General features: G+C 43.5%; 1 protein-coding gene across 1 annotated transcript in view; it reads left to right on the top strand.

Moving 5' to 3' along the window:
- snx4 (sorting nexin 4) overlaps positions 1-22,563 on the top strand; it is a 55,005-nt gene that overhangs the window by 22,313 nt on the left and 10,129 nt on the right. The window contains exons 3-10 of the mRNA XM_080526638.1: positions 9,218-9,356; positions 10,752-10,901; positions 11,568-11,615; positions 11,989-12,044; positions 12,637-12,709; positions 15,494-15,555; positions 17,072-17,137; positions 19,984-20,073. Of these exons, the coding sequence (XP_080382764.1) occupies positions 9,218-9,356; positions 10,752-10,901; positions 11,568-11,615; positions 11,989-12,044; positions 12,637-12,709; positions 15,494-15,555; positions 17,072-17,137; positions 19,984-20,073 (684 nt within the window). The remainder of the gene's footprint in view (positions 1-9,217; positions 9,357-10,751; positions 10,902-11,567; positions 11,616-11,988; positions 12,045-12,636; positions 12,710-15,493; positions 15,556-17,071; positions 17,138-19,983; positions 20,074-22,563) is intronic.

Here is a 22,563-nt window from a genome sequence, read left to right as displayed (position 1 = left end):
CACAATTGCACCCACAACGTGTTATTGCCGTCCGGAGTTGATCAGCTCCAGATTGAACCAAGGTTCTTCGCTACAGAAACATTTTCACACAATGACAAACATGTGATGCGTTTTATATTATATTCTTTGAACAACAGAACGGGACAGGCGCCAGAAACTGCCATAATATACCATACATATCTGCCATATATCGTACCTCCGTTTTATATTGAGAAATATGATGATAAATACATATAGGGCGGAGCTATGATATGTGGTGTGTGGCTAGATATTTTCATGTAGCACTGTGACTGTGCCTATCTGTGGATTATTATTTATAAATAGTGGTCTCCTAAGAGGAGCGAGTCTTGATTTGTTTTATGCAACAAGGAGGAGACAATGGTTACAGAAACACACCTTGGGACTTGGTGGAGCGGGGGAAACCCGATGTCTTTGTTCAATGATCGGAAACGATTGAGACCCTGGGGGTTGATTGAGAGCCATCAACCCTGTAACTTAGAAACGAGTCGTCCCATACAGTGATTTTGTTTGTGCCTACTTGTTAGAAACAGAGCCTAGTATGTTTATAACCAAGTGCTTTAGTTTCTCTGCAATTGGCTACTATGCTGCCAAAATCAACTATCCAAATATGAATCTGCGTATATCTATGTACAACCTTGTTGTAGCCTATTATTATCATGGTCGACATGAGAATTGTTGGCTACTTCATATCACAACTGAACATTCATATATAGCCTATTGCATTATTTGAAAATTGACAGCGCTGTACATAGTGTCATTCAATGCACAAGCACGTAATTTCAAACGATTTTGGTCGACAGCGAAATACATTATCAATATCTTATTATCAATTCAACCCACTCAGAAATATCTGTTCGTTATATCGTTGATGATTACAGGCATAATCATCGCCGACATCATTTTATTTGATGTACACATTTCACGGCAAGAGACAGTTTATTCTCCCAACAATTGTTTGTTCACTGCACAACATGAACACAGTGAGGATTCAAACAAACACAATAATGAATACACTCTGCAACGGGACAGGCGCGAGAAACTGCCGTGGTTGAAACTGCCGTGGTTGAGAGAGTTGAGTACAACTGAGTACAACCTTTCTGGTGGGGGATTGTTTGAAGGGCTTGTTGGAGGAATTGGCATCCTTTGTGTGGTCAAGTCAAAAGTCAAAAGTCACTTTATTGTCCCATCACTGGGAAATTTGTATTGGGCTTACACCCCACAGCAGCCAACAAAGAACAACAGACAATACAGAATGTTAACACACAAACAGAAGGCAGCCTTGATTAAAACAAGAGTGGAAATAAAACGATAAGCAAGATATGTTCAATATTCATCTGGTGCAGTTTAAAAGTTTAACAGAAACGGGAATAAAAGAATTTTTAAATCTATTTAGTCTAGCGCGGGGGACTCTGAACCTCCTCCCAGAGGGCAGCAGTTCATACTCTGCATGTAGGACATGGGAGGGATTCATGATAATTCTATTAGCCTGTCTGAGAGTAGCCTGTTCAAAAATAGACTGCAGGGATGAGTGGTCTTTCACCCCTATGATCTTCCATGCAGTCTGGTGATCGGAAACGATCAGAAAGAGATCATTGAGAATAAGATGACCCTCCCCCATGCATCAACCATCAATTGTCAGGATTCATCTGTGATAAACAATTGCCTACTAATTACATGCCATTGAATATGTTTGCATATGAACACACTTATTCCTACATGATCAATATCTTATTATCAATTGGCAATACTCTCTCCCTTCTTCTCCTTACTTTCCTGTCTGTCTTCACTATATCTGGGACTGCCCCACTCAGAAATATCCGTTCGTTATATCGTTGATGATTACAGGCATAATCATCGCCGACATCATTTTATTTGATGTACACATTTCACGGCAAGAGACAGTTTATTCTCCCAACAATTGTTTGTTCACTGCACAACATGAACACAGTGAGGACAGCACACTTGTCTGTCTTCACTATATCACGCAAGAGAAACACACCGTGGGAGAAACCTGATCTTATTGTTCATTGATCGGAAACGATCGAGAGCCATTCAACCCTCCCCCATCAACATCAAGTGTATGTAACTCAGAACTTTGTAACCAGTCATGTGGACGATTTGTCTGTGGCACATGCACCAAGCCAGCAACGGTGTGCTGGGGATGCTGACTGTCCCATGGCCAGGCCTGATGCCTCTCCTGCCCTGTCTACCTGACAGCGCCCACGCTGAGCGCTCCGGCGACCTCCTATTCACTTTCTACTTTTTTTAAATATATATTGGTGTTCATATTAATTACCATACTTTTTACTTGGAAGAATTGACGTGAACATTGCAAGTAAATAAAAATGTTACTTGAATTATCTGTCTCTCTGTGTTCGTTTGTAGTAGAAATATCACATCTGATATATCTATGTAAATAGATTTCACTGCAACATGAACACACTATATTTTCACTTTTCACAACAGCTATTTTCATTTCATTTATAATGTGCAGTAAACAAACAAAATAATGTATACTCTCTGCAATTGGCTACTATACAATGGTGCCAAAATCAACTATCCAAATATGAATCTGCGTATATCTATGTACAACCCTGTTGTAGCCTATTATTATCATGGTCGACATGAGAATTGTTGGCTACTTCATATCACAACTGACTTTTAGACTTTTATTGCCATGACATGTAAACATGTTAGGAATTTGGTTTGGAACAATGGAGCACGGTTTACAGCAGGATAGGTGCAAGACAGGACAAGACAGTGCAAACCAACATCAAAGTGCAAGAGTCATAATTAATATAAATATAAAGTGCAGAGATCAAGTGTTCATATCCAGACAGTCCAAAGCTCTCTGGGTGGGGGTGGAGGGAGGGTAGATATATATATATATATATATATAGCCTATAGCATTATTTGAAAATTGACAGCGCTGTACAGGCATAATCATCAAAAAAGACATTATATACAATATTATAAATATCCGTTTGTTATATAATATTTGTTGATGAACTACTTTGCTGTGGTACCTATGTAATACCACACAGCTTGATAGGTACATACTGTGCAGTGTATCATTCATAACTGTACATAGGCTACACATATCATAATATCTTATCACTATTGCATGGAACTTGGGTGAAAAAAAAACCTCAGCTCCAACAAATCTGAAGGGATTGTAAAAGTCATACTGTACAGTTTATCATTTTCATAACTGTCTGTACATATACATATCTTATGTATCACTATTGCTATATATAGCCTATATATAAACACATTATGTTACAAATATCAGTCTTATCCACTGTATCTAATTCAGCACTGAAGCCTGAAGGTTGAGCACAGTGTGTGCCCCCTTGCTACCTCTGCTGATATAAAAGAGAATTGCAGCCTTGGAGAAAAAGATGGCAGCCGAATCCCAAGGCAAATACACAGACACACACAGAAATACTGCAAAATCGCTTTATACTAACTGGATTTTGAAAATGTAAAGATGCTGGGTGGTAGAACGCACATATCTAGGAAAAGTCATGAAAGGAGGGTCCTGAAATTTGATCGAGTGCAAAGGTAGATTTTTTTTTGTACTCACTGGTGCTGTTTAACACCTCACGGCTGATTAAGTGTTAACATTGCCGACCTCCTGAACTTTAGGCTCACGTTTGGGACACTTCCTATGTAGCCAGGGGAACAGAAAAAGACACACACCATCAGTGGGATGCCAGCTTTCAGCCAAAAGTGATTTCAGGTCTCTAGCCCAATGTATCACCAAACAGCACTCAATTTAGTCACTCACTACCCCTCCCCACTCAGCCGTTTAACATTGGCGACCTCCTGAACTTTAGGCTCACTTTTGGGACACTTCCTATGTAGCCAGGGGAACAGAAAAAGACACACACCATCAGTGGGATGCCAGCTTTCAGCCAAAAGTGATTTCAGGTCTCTAGCCCAATGTATCACCAAACAGCACTCAATTTAGTCACTCACTACCCCTCCCCACTCAGCCGTTTAACATTGGCGACCTCCTGAACTTTAGGCTCACTTTTGGGACACTTCCTATGTAGCCAGGGGAACAGAAAAAGACACACACCATCAGTGGGATGCCAGCTTTCAGCCAAAAGTGATTTCAAGTCTCTAGCCCAATGTATCACCAAACAGCACTCAATTATATGCTCAATATATTTTAACAGTGAAAAAACAGGAAATACAGATTTAAAAAATAAATAAATAATCACAATAGTATGTTATTAGAATGATATAAACTTAAAATAAAATCAGTCTACTGTTAATAAAACTACTGCTGCAGATTTCTGTTGGTCTGTTTCTCAGACTGAATTGGTTCCATACTGCTTGGCCCTCTGAAAGGTCACAGCCAGGTCAGCTGCAGGTTGGGGCGGGGGAGGGGAGACATCAATTAACCACCTGCACCTCCAAACTTTCCCCAAAGCTACTGCTGCATTCAATGCACACGGGAATAACTGGTTTTCTGGAACAAGATGAATAATTATTATTCATAAATGTAGAACTGCTTAATCCCTTTATGTTTTGTAATTATTTAAAGATAAAACAACAGTTTTAAATGTTTTTATAATTTAAACCATTATATGGCTTGCATGATTGAGAATGTTGTCATTTTTAATACACAGTTTTGGTACACTACATTAACGCATTTACAGAACTCTCCTTAAAATTACAAATATAGTACTTATTACTAATACACTCAGGCCTCAGCCGTTCATTTAACATTGCCGACCTCCTGAACTTTAGGGACACTTCCTATGTAGCCAGGGGAACAGAAAAAGACACACGCCATCAGTGGGATGCCAGCTTTCAGCCAAACGTGATTTCAAGTCTCTAGCCCAATGTATCACCAAACAGCGCTCAATTTAGTCACTCACTATTCGCCTCCCCCTCCCCCACACAGCACCTTCCACAGCTAGCAGCACACTCAGGCCTCAGCCGTTCATTTAACATTGCCGACCTCCTGAACTTTAGTCCTCTAGCCCAATGTATCACCAAACAGCGCTCAATTATATGCTCAATATATTTTAACAGTGAAAAAACAGGAAATACAGATTTAAAAAAAAAAGAAAATCACAATAGTATGTTATTAGAATGATATAAACTTAAAATAAAATCAGTCTACTGTTAATAAAACTACTGCTGCAGATTTTCTGTTGGTCTGTTTCTCAGACTGAATTGGTGCCATACTGCTTGGCCCTCTGAAAGGTCACAGCCAGGTCAGCTGCAGGTTGGGGCGGGGGAGGGGAGACATCACCAGAATACCTCTGTGTCATTGGCTGCTATAGGCATAAAAGGAGAGAAACTCATGGTGTGGCCCCCATCTTCCCCTGACCTCAACCCTATTGAGAACCTTTGGAGCATCCTCAAGCAAAAATATATATGAGGGTGGGAGGCAGTTCACATCAAAACAGCAGCTCTGGGAGGCTATTCTGGCATCCTGCAAAGAAATTCAAGCAGAAACTGTCCAAAAACTCACAAGTTCAATGGATGCAAGAATTGTGAAGGTGATATCAAAGAAGGGGTCCTATGTTAACATGTAACTTGACCTGTTACAGTTTTTCTCAGTCGCTTTGGTGCATTTCTCACATCACTATTAACATTTGCACAACAGTTAGTGCATTTCTCAGAACAATTAGTACAAACTGCAAAACCTAGGTGTTAACCTGCAAAAGCGTGTCACTTGCTCAAAATGGATAGTTCATTCCTCAAAAGCAAGTATTCATGTCAATGAAAGTGTCAGTGTCATCAAAATGAAAAATCCTGACACCATTGTTTATGAACAAGATAGTCAAATGGCTTTGTCATGTTTTCATTATGACAGTTCACTCTAAGTGTTTTCCAATGCAAAAAAGTCAGATCTTGGTGACACTACCTGAAAATGCTCAAGACAGTACTATACACTATTTGCACAGCCATTTGAAATCTACAGTGGGTTACACATTACTGTATTTAGTGAGGTAAATGAGTACAAGACGCTGAATAGTTATGTTTCACATTTTTACTGCATATGCTCTTTGCAATTCTAATTTGTTCACAGCATTGTGCAAAAGAAAAATACAAACTTGTTTACCACAAACATAAGAAACACCCTTTGGGTAGAGCTGTGCACAACTGTAAACAATATTGCAGTACATATTGGAACTGAATTGGAACATCCAACATACTGTAAATCATTCATTGACATCCAGACGTTCCTGTCTGTCTGGCCACATATTTTCATCGACATCACAGCGAATATCATCCCTGGTAATGCAGCGAGGAAAGTATCTCCCTGAGTGGCGAATCCACCCTCTGCTAGCAAGGCCATTTGGGTATGTGGATGCCGGTCATATACCTTCCACCTCCAGGCAGAGAAAAACTCCTCTATTGGATTCAGGAATGGCAAGTAGGGAGGGAGATATTCCACCAGCATCCTTTCATGTGCTGCAAACCACTGTCTGACCAGATCTGAGTGGTGAAAACGCACATTATCCCATACAACAACATACTTGTTCAGATGGTCTCCATTTAGACCCCTCTCATTCTCAGGGATTATGTCCCTGTAAAGAGTGTCTAAAAAAGTCAGCAGATGTTGTGTTGTGTAGACCAAGACAGGGTATATGGGTGAGGACGCCGTTTTCTGAGACGGCTGCACACATTGTAATATTCCCTCCTCGTTGGCCTGGGACATCAATGGTTGCTCTCTGTCCAATGTGATTTCTGCCACGCCTTCTACCTTTTGCCAGATTAACGCCTCATCAACGTATATGAATGTGTGCAGTGGTTCCCTGGCCTCCAGCTCCAGTACACACTTTATCCCAGAATAGAGAGAGAGAGAAAAAAACTCATTTTGGACAACATATTGTACAGTATGAATTGTCATGTAAGTGTACTGCATGGCACTACACAAAGTAACCAGTTTACAGCACTGGACATTAGAGTATGCATAGAACACATAAATGTTTTACCTGTACATACTGGTGACGGATCTCCTTCACTCTGTCGCTGTTCCGTTCAAATGGCACATTGTACAATTGTTTCATGCGCATTTCATTTCTCCTGAGCAGTCAATTGTAGCGATTGAAACGGATTCAATATTCCCAAAGATATTGTCATCCTCTATAACAGCGCTTTGTATCTCTCTCAACCTTATGGCATTGTTTGCAATCACCATTGCACACATGGCTTCCTCTTGTTGTGGAGTAAAAAGGGGCCCTTTTCCACCTCTGCAAGGTTGTCTTGCCTTGTCTTGTCTATGTGGTGCAGAGTAAAATTACAGTAATGTACAGTAAACATGAGATATACGGTAAAGAAATGTATACAATTTGCTTGACAGATTTTGACAACTTGTTCAACATTTTTGGATGTAATGACTCAAGCAATGAAATGAGGACTTAGTTTTATAGGGAATGACTATTAAGCATCCAAAAGTATAGTTCATTTTGACTGACATGACATAAGCAAATGATAATGTTATAAAACAGCAGAGAATTGTATGACAGCAATTGATGCATGTCCAAAAGCATTTGCAATTTGTTTGAAGGAATGAGAAACTGCTACTATGATGTGCACAAATGACTAAATGTTGTGGAGGTTGAACTAACAGTTATGAGAATTTCAATTCTGATCAGAGAAATGCACCAAAGCAATTGAGAAAAACTGTAAGATGTTTTTGTTTGAAATAGCTTTTGATTTCAGTAAATATGACCTCCTAATATGACCTCCTAACCCTAAATTCATCACAATTGTTTGTTCTTTACAACCTATAAAATGTTTTGAAACTCTGTTGTGCATAATAATTTGGAACAGTGCATTTTGAGTTTTTTATTTAAAAAAAAATACTGTTATCATTGGGAGGTTTGTTCAATAACATTTGAATTATACTCTAACGGTTGATGACTTGAAAATTATACTGATTGTCATTTGCATCGACTATTTAGGAAAATCTGATAAAAATATAATTTGCATAATAATTTGGAACGAGGTGTATATTTAACCTTTTCGAGAGGGAACTGTGCTCAGTATAGTTTTAACAATAAAGGTCCCATATTATCTTATATCTTAATTCACTTCCTGGTAATTGCTATGTTGCAAATACCCTGCGTTATTAAAATATGGAGAAATATGAATTAGGAAATTATGGAAATACTGTAATAGGTACAGATTTTAAAAGCATGCCCCCATCAGAATCAGAATCAGAAAAGTGTATTGCCAAGTACGTTCACACATACAAGGAATTTGCTTTGTAAAACATGGAAAGGTAATAAAAACAAGTGCCATAACCTGTGCCCCACCCAAAAACCAGCCGCCACTGCTATTTACACCATGGAATTATAGTCACACACTTTCTAGTCACAATAATAAGACCAATGTTAACCAGCGTTCTCTGTCAGAACACTCAGCCAGTATATAGCGTTTCACCCTGCAAAAACTCTCGCGTCGCGCGCACACACTCGTCTCGCGCGCACACTCGCGCACAATCTTGTATTATTCTCCAACGGCACAACGCGAAACGAAGTGTGCTCCGTCCCCACTAATTAGATCTTCAGCCAAACCTGCACACCTGTCTCCACCCCCAATCATGTGCTTGATGCAAAGTGCACGTGACAGACAGGCAGCTCATATGATTGGCTGCAGGAGTGTTAAATGTGTGTTAAAATTTCTGCCATTTCTGTGAAAAAAATAGTAAAAAATGGCGATTTCGCCACCAGGGGCGCACTCTAAACACTGATTAAGCACTCTTTTCAGACTTATGTAGCAGTGTGGGTCAAAATTTAAAACATAGAAATATTTGCACTAGACATATCAGCAACACTTTTTCTACCAAATTCAATGAAAATCGGTGTGGGGACCCGTTTTGGGTCCCCACACCGATTTCGAGTCCCCACACCGTGGTTGTGCTGTCAGACCTCAGTCCCCACATAGTAGTATACACAGGCACACACACACACACACACACACACACACACACACACACACACACACACCATGCACAATCTCACTAACAATACAGTTTGTCTGGGGTTCAAATCTCAGGATTAAATTACTCTTCCAATCTCTCTGGTTTCTCTTTCACTCTCTTGTTTCTCTCTTCTCTTGAATGTTGGATGTGTGTGTGTGTCTTTTAAATTCTAATCCTGGATTAGAATTCAGAATTCAAAAATTAGGGAATTAATTGGAGTTCCATCCTCTCTGATAGGCCGGTGGATGGTGTGATGGAAGGCTCAAACGTGGCCCCTGACTCCTTATGGAGGCGATACAGCGACTTTGAGCTTCTGAGAAACTATCTGTTGGTGACCTATCCCTTTGTCGTTGTTGCCCCATTACCGGAGAAGAGGGTGAGTGAGAATGGTGACCCTTTGCACACGTAACACTTTATTACAATGCATTACCTGTAATTAACATGTATGAGCCTGTTTAAAGAGGCAAAATATAAAACAATGTGCGCTCTACTGCCCCCTGTAGCCACAATGAATAACTCACCCACTCTAAGGGTGTGTTCTCACTAGAACATTTGCTTCACTTGGAATCTGAGTTTAGGATCAAATCCGCTTTGCTCTGCGTCATTTGGAGCTGTGAGAACGCGCATTCGAAGTCGCTCCCGGAGCAAACAACCGACGGATGCTCCGCTTGAAAAGGGTGGTTTCGCTCTGGTTAGAAACGACGCATCGAGGCTGTCCATAGGAAAACAACAGCGCATGCGTGTTGATCTGGAGCGGGATGAACGGGCAATTCTCTATTTTTCGGACCAAACAACTGCCACGTCTGTTGCTTCGATTGTGTATGTTACTTCGTTTACATGAAGGGCTGTGAGAACGCAAATCAGAGAAATAATTTATGCAACAATGTTGCAATCTCATCCACTTGCTCCGGCTCATGATTCGGATTTTCATGTGAGAACATGACCTAGAATGTGCCACGGAGTTACGAAACGTAAAATACCTGCAGTACTGAGGGCAATAAGACATTATAAGGAGGTCATATGCGCTTTAGGCGAGTCTTAACACTAGAACAGCCGTGCCGTTTTGAGGTGCGTTCGTTTCCTCCACCCCATTTTCGAGAACTACGGAGGCCTGGAGTGGCCACAATTCACTACATCGAACACGCGAACAGTGAACAATTGAGGCCGCGATGAAAATTCTATTGTATTTTTTCCCTGCTAAACACTGAAACATAGGATGACAGTCAAATTGATTGACAATCTCTGTATTATGTGTAATAACTTGTATTTTATTTTGTATGCTAATACAGTCTGAATAGGGCTTTAGTCTATAACATGACTACATATAGTCTCCCGTCGGAGACTGAAGACCTCCATCTCTTCAGGTTACACCTTAACTGCTCCTCCTGAGACATCCACTACCCCCCAGCACTGCGTCTCCTGAAGACACCCGCTTTCCCCCTCTACTGTGTCCCCTATGACTTCTACTGCCCCCCCTTGTACTGTCTCTCTGTTTCTCCAGTGTCTATACATTATACAAAACGTTTTCCTTCTATCACGGAGACTGCCAATGGCCCCTGGCCTGAGCTGGATTACTCTTCCTGCTACGACTGGTGGATTGATGATTCACTTGCTTAGTCAAATGTATTGATTGTAAGTCACTTTGGAATAAGGCGTCTGCTAAATGGCAAACATGTAAAATGTAAAATGTAAAATGTAAATGTAATGACACGTGATGTGTTGGTCTGATAAGGTGGTGATGATGATGATGATGATTCCCTGTCTCCTGCAGGCTGAGTTTGTGTGGCACAAGCTGACGGCGGACAACCTGGACCCAGACTTTGTGGAGAGGAGGCGGGTCGGGCTGGAGCACTTCCTGCTCCGTGTGGCCTCTCATCCGGTTCTCTCCAACGACAAGATCCTCTTCCTCTTCCTCACAGAGGTGAGACAAGATCCTCTTCCTCTTCCTCACACACACACACACACAGTTCTGATCCCTCTGTTTTCCACTTCCTCCAAAGACATGGACTACTGTATAAGAGAAAAGGTTGTCTCACTGACACATGTATCCCTGTACACCCTCCTGTCATGTGACAGTGTATCCCTGTACACCTTCCTGTCATGTGACAGTGTATCCCTGTTCACCTTCCTGTCATGTGACAGTGTATCCCTGTACACCTTCCTGTCATGTGACAGTGTATCCCTGTACACCTTCCTGTCATGTGACAGTGTATCCCTGTACACCTTCCTGTCATGTGACAGTGTATCCCTGTACACCGCAGTGGCGGCTGGCCGATAGAGGGCGCTGGGGCGCCGCCCCCACCTTCACTTCCTAGTTGCGATTTGTAAAAAAAAGGTTTTTAAATAAACATTGTTTATTCACAAAATGCGGCTGATATTCTGTCGGCGCCTATCAGCATTCATTAAAAAATCCTCCAATACAATAAACATTTTATCTGTGTGTGTGTGTAATATTCACTGTTAAAATACATAGGGGGAGGAGTCGCGGGGCGCCGGTCAATGCAAGTCTATGCCAGGCCGAATACTTTTCGCTTACACGTGAGCTGTAGCAGCGCTCCAATTGGCTGTCTCTATTTTGTGTCCGTAGGAGAAGGGATGGAGAGAGGAGGTGTTTGACACTGGATTCCAAGCGAAGGTACGTGAGAGGAACTATTTAGATTTATTTTACACAACGGTATCAGTTTCACCTTCTGCCATCTGAGTCGCAGTTGCTAATTTCTCCAGTTTACGTGCGTACGCATGGGTCAGAGTGACCCTGGAGGAGCATGGGTCAGATTGACCCTGGAGGAGCATGGGTCAGAGTGACCTTGGAGGAGCATGGGTCAGAGTGACCCTGGAGGAGCATGGGTCAGAGTGACCCTGGAGGAGCATGGGTCAGAGTTTGCGTAAAAATGGCGTATGCCTTCTTTTGTGCCTACGCAACGTTTATAAATGTGGCCCCAGGTCCCCAATAGCCAATTCAGAGAGATATTTTGACACCTAATTTATCAGTCTGTCTTCTTTTACAGGCAGATTCTAGGTTGAAAGAGTTGAGTGCGAGCTTCCGGGTGAAAAACCTAGACAAGTAGGTAATCATGTTCCAGTCTCTGTTTTCTGTTGAGGGAATCCAACTGCTCTGCGTTTTCACCTCGATGTTTGGTAATCTCCCTGGTGGACGAGTAATACAAGTATCTTTAGCCCGTACCCTCCGATCCTCATCCATTGTTCCCCTCACTGTCCCACCCTCAAAACTCAAAGGCTTCGGGTCACCGTGCCATTCCACGAGCTGCACCCCGCCTCTAGAACTCTCTCCCTCAACCACTCAGAGACTCACCCTCACTCCTCACTTTTAAATCCCACCTCAAAACCTACCTGTTCTCCCATGCCTACAGCCTCCCCTACCCCTAGCCATCTCCCCCATCCCGGCCCCCCCGCCCCCCCCCCTGGACACGCATACAACCTCCCCTACCCCTACCCATCTCCCCTAACCTTGCCACCCCCCTGATATGCATACAGCCTCCCTTACCCCCTTAATCCGGCCCTGTTATTTTTTTATGCCAGCCCCATAGCGCCACATTTAGCCAATCTGGCGACGTTTGCCGTGAGGTGTGAATCAGGTCGTTGACTTGTGCGTCGTGTCTTGGGATTAAAGCCGCCGGGTGTCTTGTTTGTTCCAGGCGTTTCACAGACCTGAAGCAGTACAGCGACGAGCTGCAGGCGGACGTCTCTCAACTGCTCAGGGTCCGGTCGGTGAGTAGAGACCTCACCTCGTACTGGTACATCTCCTTCAGTCAGCCAGCTGAAACACACACCAAACTGAATGAATGAATGAATGAATGAATGGACTTTATTGTCATTGCTACAGTACAGGTACCAAACAACGAAATTTAGGAGGGGTGGCTCCCCTGGTGTTAGGAAAGGGAAAAAAAAAACTTTTAGAAAAAAAAATCACAAGAAGGGAAGGAGCTTGTTTACATAAATAAAGGCTATGTACACAATCCACTGTACTATACTGTACAGATAGTCGACTAGGGTTGTCATATTGCACAATAGTATTTTTTTCACGTTATTTAAAGTGTCACAGTTTGCAGGCTTGAAATGTACATGTTTGTGCCTCAGCACTACACCTGATTTTTTTCAGTCCAGCAGCTGCCATACAATCCGTCCAGACTGTCCAGGGCCCAGAACTTAGGTCTTTGCTGTGTTCAGGGCCTGGACGGCCCTGTGGTAGAAGCAGTTCTTCAGTCTGTTTGTCTTAGCGGCCAGGGTCCTGAACCTCCTTTTCGAGGGCAGCCTGGTAAAGTGTACGTGCCCAGGGTGGGTCGGGTCCCTGGAGATCTTTGAGGCCTTCCTGAGACAGCGTGTGTTGTACAGCTCTTCCCTACTGACTGGTAGACTAGTTAAAACACACCTTACTGACTGGTAGACTAGTTAAAACACACCTTACTGACTGGTAGACTAGTTAAAACACACCTTACTGACTGGTAGACTAGTTAAAACACACCATACTGACTGGTAGACTAGTTAAAACACACCATAGTGACTGGTTAGACTGCCACGTTACTGACGACAGACCTCCTCGTTAGAACACACCTTAACGACCAGTAAACAGTGGCAACTACTGACATCTGCTTTGGAATAAAGATAATGGCATGATTATTTTTCCATGATCCGAGCCAAGCCTCAAGCATGAGAAGAGTTATTGAGAGTACCACCGCAAACCCACGTGTACGTCAGGGGAGGATGGTGGATGAGGGAGTGGCTGAGTGGATGAGGGAGTGGATGAGTGGATGAGCGAGTGGATGAGGGAGTGGCTGAGTGGATGAGGGAGTGGATGAGTGGATGAGGGAGTGGATGAGGGAGTGGATGACTGGATGAGTGGATGGTGGATGAGGGAGTGGATGAGTGGATGGTGGATGAGTAGATGAGGGAGTGGATGAGTGGATGGTGGATGAGGGGATGAGTGGATGAGGGAGTGGACGAGGGAGTGGCTGAGTGGATGAGTGGATGAGTGGATGGTGGATGAGTGGATGGTGGATGAGTGGATGAGTGGATGAGGGAGTGGATGAGTGGATGAGTGGATGAGGGAGTGGATGAGTGGATGAGGGAGTGGCTGAGTGGATGAGGGAGTGGCTGAGTGGATGAGTGGATGAGGGAGTGGCTGAATGGATGAGGGAGTGGCTGAGTGGATGAGTGGATGAGTGGATGAGTGGATGAGGGAGTGGCTGAGTGGATGAGGGAGTGGCTGAGTGGATGAGTGGATGAGTGGATGAGTTGATGAGGGAGGGGATGAGGGAGTGGCTGAGTGGATGAGTGGATGAGTGGATGAGCGAGTGGATGAGGGAGAAATCGGAGGACGGAGGCTTATTGTAATGCACGGAGCGGAATGATAAATGGGATTCCTCATTCCGTTGGAACACATGATACCATTCCTTCTGTTCCATTCCCTTCCATGCATTATAATGATGATGTCTGCCTCCTCTAGCCACTAGCCACTAGCCTCCCCTGGTGTCCCCCCCCCCACACACACACACACACACACACCACCAGACAATAAACTACAGTGTATTGTAAATGTGTACAAATGTCCAGTGATACATAGGTCGTGCCTCTGACCTTTGACCTTAGGCTTTGGCTGGACATCAAAGCAGCTGTGCTGGCTGTGAGACCCTAACTCTGCCCCCCCCCCCAACACCACCACCAGACAATAAGCTACAGTGTATTAAAAATGTGTACAAATGTCCAGTGATCAGTGATACTTAGGTTGTGCCTCACTTGTACTTCCCTGTCTCTTAGTAAACCTGTTTCTGTTTGATGCATTCCATACATACAGTATAGAACATGTATGGGAAACAGAGTACTAGGTCTGTTAGTTACATGAAACAAAACAAAAGATGTATATGGGTAGAGAAGGTGGTTGCTATTTAAGAGGGACTTTGAATCTAAAACAGCCGAGTGTCCTAGTGTTCTAGTGTCCTAGTGTTCTAGTGCTCTAGTGTCCTAGTGTTCTAGTCTAGTGTCCTAGTGTTCTAGTGTCCTAGTGTTCTAGTGTTCGTACGACTTTGAGAAGTATGTAAAGTCTGTGCATCTCTGTGTGTGGGGCATCCCTTTGGAATGGACTAGATGTGAGTAAAACTGAGCCAAAAATATTAATAAATTCAAAGGCCACTATAACACGTGTTTTTGGACAGAGGACTCTGAGTAGAAAGGTGACTGAAATACATCTTATTGATTTTTTTGCATTTGATATTTATGTTGTATTTAGTTATAGAAAGAGACTCTATTTTTGAGATGTTGTAACATATTGCAAGGAAGGGGGGCAGGACTAGATACGTTTCCACTTCCTCCTGCCCCCTCCCGAACGCGCTAGTGTAAACTGCACAAGGTGATTTAAAAAAAAAAATGTTTTACTTTTGATGTCTTTATATGTTTATTGTGTTTGGGACAAATAAAAATCAAATCAAATGAAAACATCCTAAAACATAATTGGAGGCAGTCAAAATGACTTACTTAGCTTCTCCTCTCTTCCCTCAGAGGGTGGCAGACCGAATGTACGGGGTGTACAAAGTACATGGGAACTACGGAAGAGTGTTCAGGTAACAGTGTTCAGCTAACAGTGTTCAGCTAACAGTGTTCAGCTAACAGTGTTCAGCTAAGAGTGTCCAGCTAAAGGGCTCTGCACACAGCGTGCGATTTCTGTTGCGTGTCAACATTCCATTTTGAAGTTTGAATGGAAGTCTATGAGAACATCGCATTTCAACACACACGGCCCCGATTTTAATCGCACGGCGAAAATTCGATTCCATTCATTTTGAATGGGAAAAAGCACAAATTTGACAGTGCGACAAAACTCGCACGCCGTGTGCTTTGTCCCATTCAAAATGAATGGAATCGAATTTTCGCCATGCGATTAAAATCGGGGCCGTTGTGTGTTGAAATGCCATGTTCTCATAGACTTCCATTCAAACTTCAAAATGGAATGTTGACACGCAACAGAAATCGCACGCTGTGTGCAGAGCCCTTAAGAGTGCTCAGCTAACAGTGTTCAGCTAAGAGTGCTCAGCTAAGAGTGCTCAGCTAAGAGTGTTCAGCTAAGAGTCTTCAGGTAAGACACCTGTGTCTGGGGAACAGGGTGACGTGTCTAGCCACACTATGGTAATGCACATGGTCACATTATCATACTACTTGACAATAGTTATGACATTTTGTGACATGACTGGTTGCTGTTTCATTTGAGGTTGTATGAAGTACAGTATTGTAGGGAGTACAGTATTGTAGGAAGTACAGTATTGTAGGAAGTACAGTATTGTAGAGAGTACAGTATTGTAGGAAGTACAGTATTGTAGGAAGTACAGTATTGTAGGAAGTACAGTATTGTAGGAAGTACAGTATTGTAGGAAGTACAGTATTGTAGAGAGTACAGTATTGTAGAGAGTATAGTATTGTAGGGAGTACAGTATTGTAGGAAGTACAGTATTGTAGGAAGTACAGTATTGTAGAGAGTACAGTATTGTAGAGAGTACAGTATTGTAGGAAGTACAGTATTGTAGAGAGTACAGTATTGTAGAGAGTACAGTATTGTAGAGAGTACAGTATTGTAGGAAGTACAGTATTGTAGAGAGTACAGTATTGTAGAGAGTATAGTATTGTAGGGAGTACAGTATGGAGAAACGTCTGCACAAACCTTTCAATACCTTTCCTCAAGGGATGGTTCACTGTTGTGACAATTACACTTGTTTTAGGATTTACCACTGTACTGTAAGTGGTAACATAGTGAAATATCCCTTCTTACTTGTTATAAGTTGCTTTGTATAAAGGTGTCTGCTCAATTTCTAAAATGTAAACGTTAATGTCGGTCAATCATTTAATGAGTGTACATATGAATACAGGGTAGTGGTTAATGAGTGTACATATTCATATGAATTAATTAATTAATTAATCGTTTAATGAATGAATTAAACGATTCATTCATTCATTCATATGAATACAGGTTAGTGGTTAATGAGTGGTTATATGAATACAGAATAATGGTTAATGTGTACATAGTAAGCTTACTAAGCTTACATATGAATACAGAGTAACAGTCACTAAGTGCTGCTCCTTATGTTGCAGTGAGTGGAGCGCCATAGAGAAGGAGATGGGAGACGGACTTCAGAGTGCCGGTCACCACATGGACACGTAAGTGGTGGTTGTTGTCCATCGTGTCTGAAGACCAGCCTCTTCTGAACAAACACTTATCATTTGCCATGCAACCCTGCATCTCTCATCCGGCAGCCTTCCTTCAGTTCTGATGGTTTTAACACTAGAACAGCACTACACCAACTGTCAAATCTTATTTCAAATTTGAAAGTGACAGTTAAATCTAAGTGACAGTTGACACTAGAACAGCCGTGCCTACTAACCTACAAGAGCTACTAACCTACCTAACAGAGCCGCCTCTTTAAAATGCTAACCTGCTACTTACACACAAAGACCACTAGTACTCACATCGCTGATAAAGGCCGATTCCCTGTGCGCAGGCAACCCTGCGAGCTCATCTTTTCGCATGCTTCATTTCTAGACTGTTTGTGTGTGTTTTATTTTTATTTATTTTATTTAACCTTTATTTAATCCGGAGGTCCCTTGAGATTCAAATCTCTTTTTCGAGGGAGACCTGGCCAAGAAAGCACACCAGTACAGATACAAATTACAACATTGGCAAATAAAACATAACAAATAACAGATAAGAGATCAATATGATAAAAAACCTTCTTAGGAGTAGCAAGTGCACATTTCTGTCACACAATTTCCAATCAGAGCTTTGAACTCTCCCAGGGAGACGAGATTGTTTAGCTGCAGTGTGTTCTGGAGGTTATTCCATGACCAGGGCGCAAAATAAAGAAAGCTGCTTTGCCAAGTTCCAAGCGAGTCGTGGGTGGATGAGCAACCATCTAGTGGAACAAAAACCATAACAGCTGTTGGTGAGTGACATAAGATTGCATAGATATGAGGGGAGTCTGCCCAGTGTGGCTTTGTAAATAAAGATGTACCAGTGATGCTGTCTTCTCAGGCTTAATGAAGGCCTGGAGACCAGGTCATAACGTTCACAGCGATGTGTACGGGACAATGAATTGGATATGAAACGTAGAGAACTATGATTTACACAGTCTAAGCAGCAAAGTGTAGAGGAGGCAGCATGCATGTATATAATGTCCCCATAGTCTAGAACGCTTAAGAACGTAGCCTGAACAAGTGTTTTCCTAGCTGCTAAATTGAAGCAGGAGTTATTTCAAATAAAAACCCAGCCTAACCTTTTAGTTTCTTTAATAGGTTCATGATATGTACTCTAAAAGAGAGCCTGTCATCCACCCAGATACCCAGGTACTTATAAGGATGACACTCAATTCAATTGAGTCTCTTCCTAAGGGGTGAACGTTAACAGTATCTGGGTTCTGGGAGCGAGCTCTGGAAAAGATCATAAATGTGGTTTTGTTAGTGTTGGGAACCAACTTTAAACTGTGTAGTGAAGCCTGCAGCTGTTTAAAGGCAGTCTGGAGCTCATCAACAGCCTCGCTCAGGGAAGAGGCAACTGAGTAAACTATTGTGTCGTCGGCATAAACATGCACTTTAGCTGTAAGCATGTCCTTCCAAATGTTATTTATAAAGATGGTAAACAAGACAGGCTAGAATGAAGCCTTGGGGGACTCCCTTAGAGATCTCCATGAAGCGTGACAGGAAGCTACATCCTCTGTGCTAGCCTAGCCTATGACTAGTGTACTCTACTGCTAGCCTATGACTAGTGTACTCTACTGCTAGCCTCTCACTAGCGTACTCTACTGCGGGCGGGTAAGGCCGTCACAGACCAGTAAACTGCAGAGGCGACACCAGGTTCAAAATGAAAGTGAACGGACCGCCTAGCCGCTCCCTGTGGAACCCCCCCCCCCATACGCTGCTGCAGCCTCTCTAACCAGCCTCTATAACCAGCCTCTCTAACCAGCCTCTCTAACCAGCCTCTCTAACCTCTCTAACCAGCCTCTCTAACCAGCCTCTCTAACCTCTCTAACCAGCCTCTCTAACCAGCCTCTCTAACCTCTCTAACCAGCCTCTCTAACCAGCCTCTCTAACCAGCCTCTCTAACCAGCCTCTCTAACCAGCCTCTAACCAACCTCTCTAACCAGCCTCTCTAACCAGCCTCTCTAACCAGCCTCTCTAACCTCTCTAACTAACCTCTCTAACCAGCCTCTCTAACCAGCCTCTCTAACCAACCTCTCTAACCAGCCTCTCTAACCTCTCTAACCAGCCTCTCTAACCTCTCTAACCAGCCTCTCTAACCTCTCTAACCAGCCTCTCTAACCAGCCTCTCTTACCTCTCTAACCAGCCTCTCTAACCAGCCTCTCTAACCAGCCTCTCTAACCAGCCTCTCTAACCAGCCTCTCTAACCAGCCTCTCTAACCTCTCTAACCAGCCTCTCTAACCAGCCTCTCTAACCAGCCTCTCTAACCAGCCTCTCTAACCAGCCTCTCTAACCAGCCTCTCTAACCAGCCTCTCTAACCAGCCTCTCTAACTAGCCTCTCTAACCAGCCTCTCTAACCAGCCTCTAACCAGCCTCTAACCAGCCTCTCTAACCAGCCTCTCTAACCAGCCTCTCTAACCAGCCTCTCTAACCTCTCTAACCGGCCTCTCTAACCAGCCTCTCTAACCAGCCTCTCTAACCTGCCTCTCTAACCAGCCTCTCTAACCAGCCTCTCTAACCTCTCTAACTAGCCTCTCTAACCAGCCTCTCTAACCAGCCTCTCTAACCTGCCTCTCTAACCTCTCTAACTAGCCTCTCTAACTAGCCTCTCTAACCAGCCTCTCTAACCAGCCTCTCTAACCAGCCTCTCTAACCAGCCTCTCTAACCAGCCTCTCTAACCTGCCTCTCTAACCTCTCTAACCAGCCTCTCTAACCAGCCTCTCTAACCAACCTCTCTAACCAGCCTCTCTAACCAGCCTCTCTAACCAGCCTCTCTAACCAGCCTCTCTAACCAGCCTCTCTCTCTCAGGTACGCTGCCTCTGTGGACGACATCCTGGAGGAGGAGGAACACTACGCAGACCAGCTGAAAGAATACCTCTACTACACTGAAGCACTGAGGTACAGTTGGGTTGCTAAGGTACAGTTACTAAGGTACAGTTGGGTTGCTAAGGTACAGTTGGGTTGCTAAGGTACAGTTGGGTTGCTAAGGTACAGTTGTGTTGCTGAGGTACAGTTGGGTTGCTAAGGTACAGTTGGGTTGCTAAGGTGCAGTTGGGTTGCTAAGGTACAGTTGGGTTGCTAAGGTACAGTTGGGTTGCTAAGGTACAGTTGGGTTGCTAAGGTACAGTTACTGAGGTACAGTTGGGTTGCTAAGGTACAGTTGGGTTGCTAAGGTACAGTTGGGTTGCTAAGGTACAGTTACTGAGGTACAGTTGGGTTGCTAAGGTACAGTTGTGTTGCTGAGGTACAGTTGGGTTGCTAAGGTACAGTTGGGTTGCTAAGGTACAGTTGGGTTGCTAAGGTACAGTTACTGAGGTACAGTTGGGTTACTAAGGTACAGTTGTGTTGCTAAGGTACAGTTGGGTTGCTAAGGTACAGTTGGGTTGCTAAGGTACAGTTGGGTTGCTAAGGTACAGTTGGGTTGCTAAGGTACAGTTGGGTTGCTAAGGTACAGTTGGGTTGCTAAGGTACAGTTGGGTTGCTGAGCTACAGTTGGGTTGCTAAGGTACAGTTGGGTTGCTAAGGTACAGTTGGGTTGCTAAGGTACAGTTGGGTTGCTAAGGTACAGTTACTGAGGTGCAGTTGGGTTGCTAAGGTACAGTTACTGAGGTACAGTTGGGTTGCTAAGGTACAGTTACTGAGGTACAGTTGGGTTGCTAAGGTACAGTTACTGAGGTACAGTTGGGTTGCTAAGGTACAGTTGGGTTGCTAAGGTACAGTTGGGTTGAGGCTGGAGGCCGGAGGTAGAAATCAGAGGGATGGGGACTCATTGTAATGCGGCAAATGGAATCGGTGAAACGAACCCGATGAAACTCCTTTCCCTCGTTCCATCCCATGCGTGACGATGAGCCTGTCCTCCGGTTTCTCCCTGGTACAGTTATGGTGTAAATTGCTGCAGCACTAGGACCGGTGTTGCCAGATTTGGCAAACATTTACATTTACATTTTTGGCATTTAGCAGACGCCTTATTCCAAAGCAACTTACAATCAATGCATTTGACTAAGCAAGTGAATCAACAATCCACCAGTCGTAGCAGGAAGAGTAATCTAGCTCAGGCCCGGGGCCATTGATAGAATGAAAAACCTTCTTCTATCACTTTCTTCTAACGCCTGACACTAAAAGCCCACCCATAAGGCCTGAAAATTAGCCCAAGAAAAATGATTATTTGCAACAATAGAGAGTTGGCACCTTTATTCGGGTCTCATAATGACAAGCTAAATACAAGTGGTAATATTGGTTTACGTCATTCTCCCCCCCCAAAAAAAAGCCCAAACAGTTTGCTTTTTAAAATATTTTTTTGCATTTTATATCATTAAAGCAGTTCAGGGACTGGGTTAGGGTCAGGGTCAGGACAGGGACTGGGTCAGGGTTAGTGTGGGACTGGGTTAGGGTCAGGGGTTAGGGTTCGGGTTAGGGTCAGGATAGAACGACCGAGGCAGACAAGATCATGAGAGAAACACCTGACAGTCCAAAACTCTGCTATCACCCAGACCCCCCCCCCCCCCCCCCCCCCGACCAAACACCAGCAAAACTCTGCTATCACCCAGACCCCCCCCCCCTGCTAACTCTGCTAACCCACATTCCAAATGTTGCTTGGGGCCACCGGAGTCCCAGGACCGGGCCTGGAGCGACACGTGTAGCTCGTGCTGTTAGCTTGTTGTTCTCACATGATGTCTGAGCTTCCTGCCCTCCCTCAACACACACACACACACACACACACACACACACACACACACACCCTAGGGCTCCCATTCACTCACTCACTCAGCAACGCCACGGAAACCCTGACTAGGACACGGTAACCGCACACTCACGTGCTACAGGGATGTTCTAGTATGTTCTAGTACACAGACTCAAATGAATCCGTCGTTCACAGCCACGCCACACTCTGAAGCCCCAGGGACAGGGTGTCAAACACCTGAAGAGCATTCTCGAACATTCTAACTGATATAGATCATTTGGTTAATTAGTGTGTGTGTGTTTTGTATTTGAAGGTGTTGTGTATTTGATGGGTCTATAGTGTTGTCAGGACACCAACAACTTTAGACTTCGATACCAGCTTAACACCAGAACAGCCGTGCCTTATTACCTACTCAAAGACGCCTGCTCGTCTGAATGTTTGAGAATATGCTGAACTTAATTTCTGTCCCTGAACGTGTGATGTTGTGGGATCATGTATCTAAGTTTATACAACAGTTAGTTCCGATCAAGTAATTTGATTGGACAAGAGGCATTCCATGAGTGCTGATATACAGTATAACAGCACTGGGACCTTTAACTATATGTATCACTCCGCCGCACAGTTGTTCTACTAAATGACCGTTAATTAGACTACATGTTTGTGTTCAGGTTACTAGGCAACAGTCCATTTGATGTTCAGTTGCGGAA

Source organism: Nansenia antarctica, assembly GCF_963989245.1.
Source record: "Nansenia antarctica genome assembly, chromosome: 3".
NCBI lineage: Eukaryota > Metazoa > Chordata > Actinopteri > Argentiniformes > Microstomatidae > Nansenia > Nansenia antarctica.
Note: the sequence above shows the minus strand (reverse complement) of the source record. Positions and strands in the feature narration are given on the sequence as shown.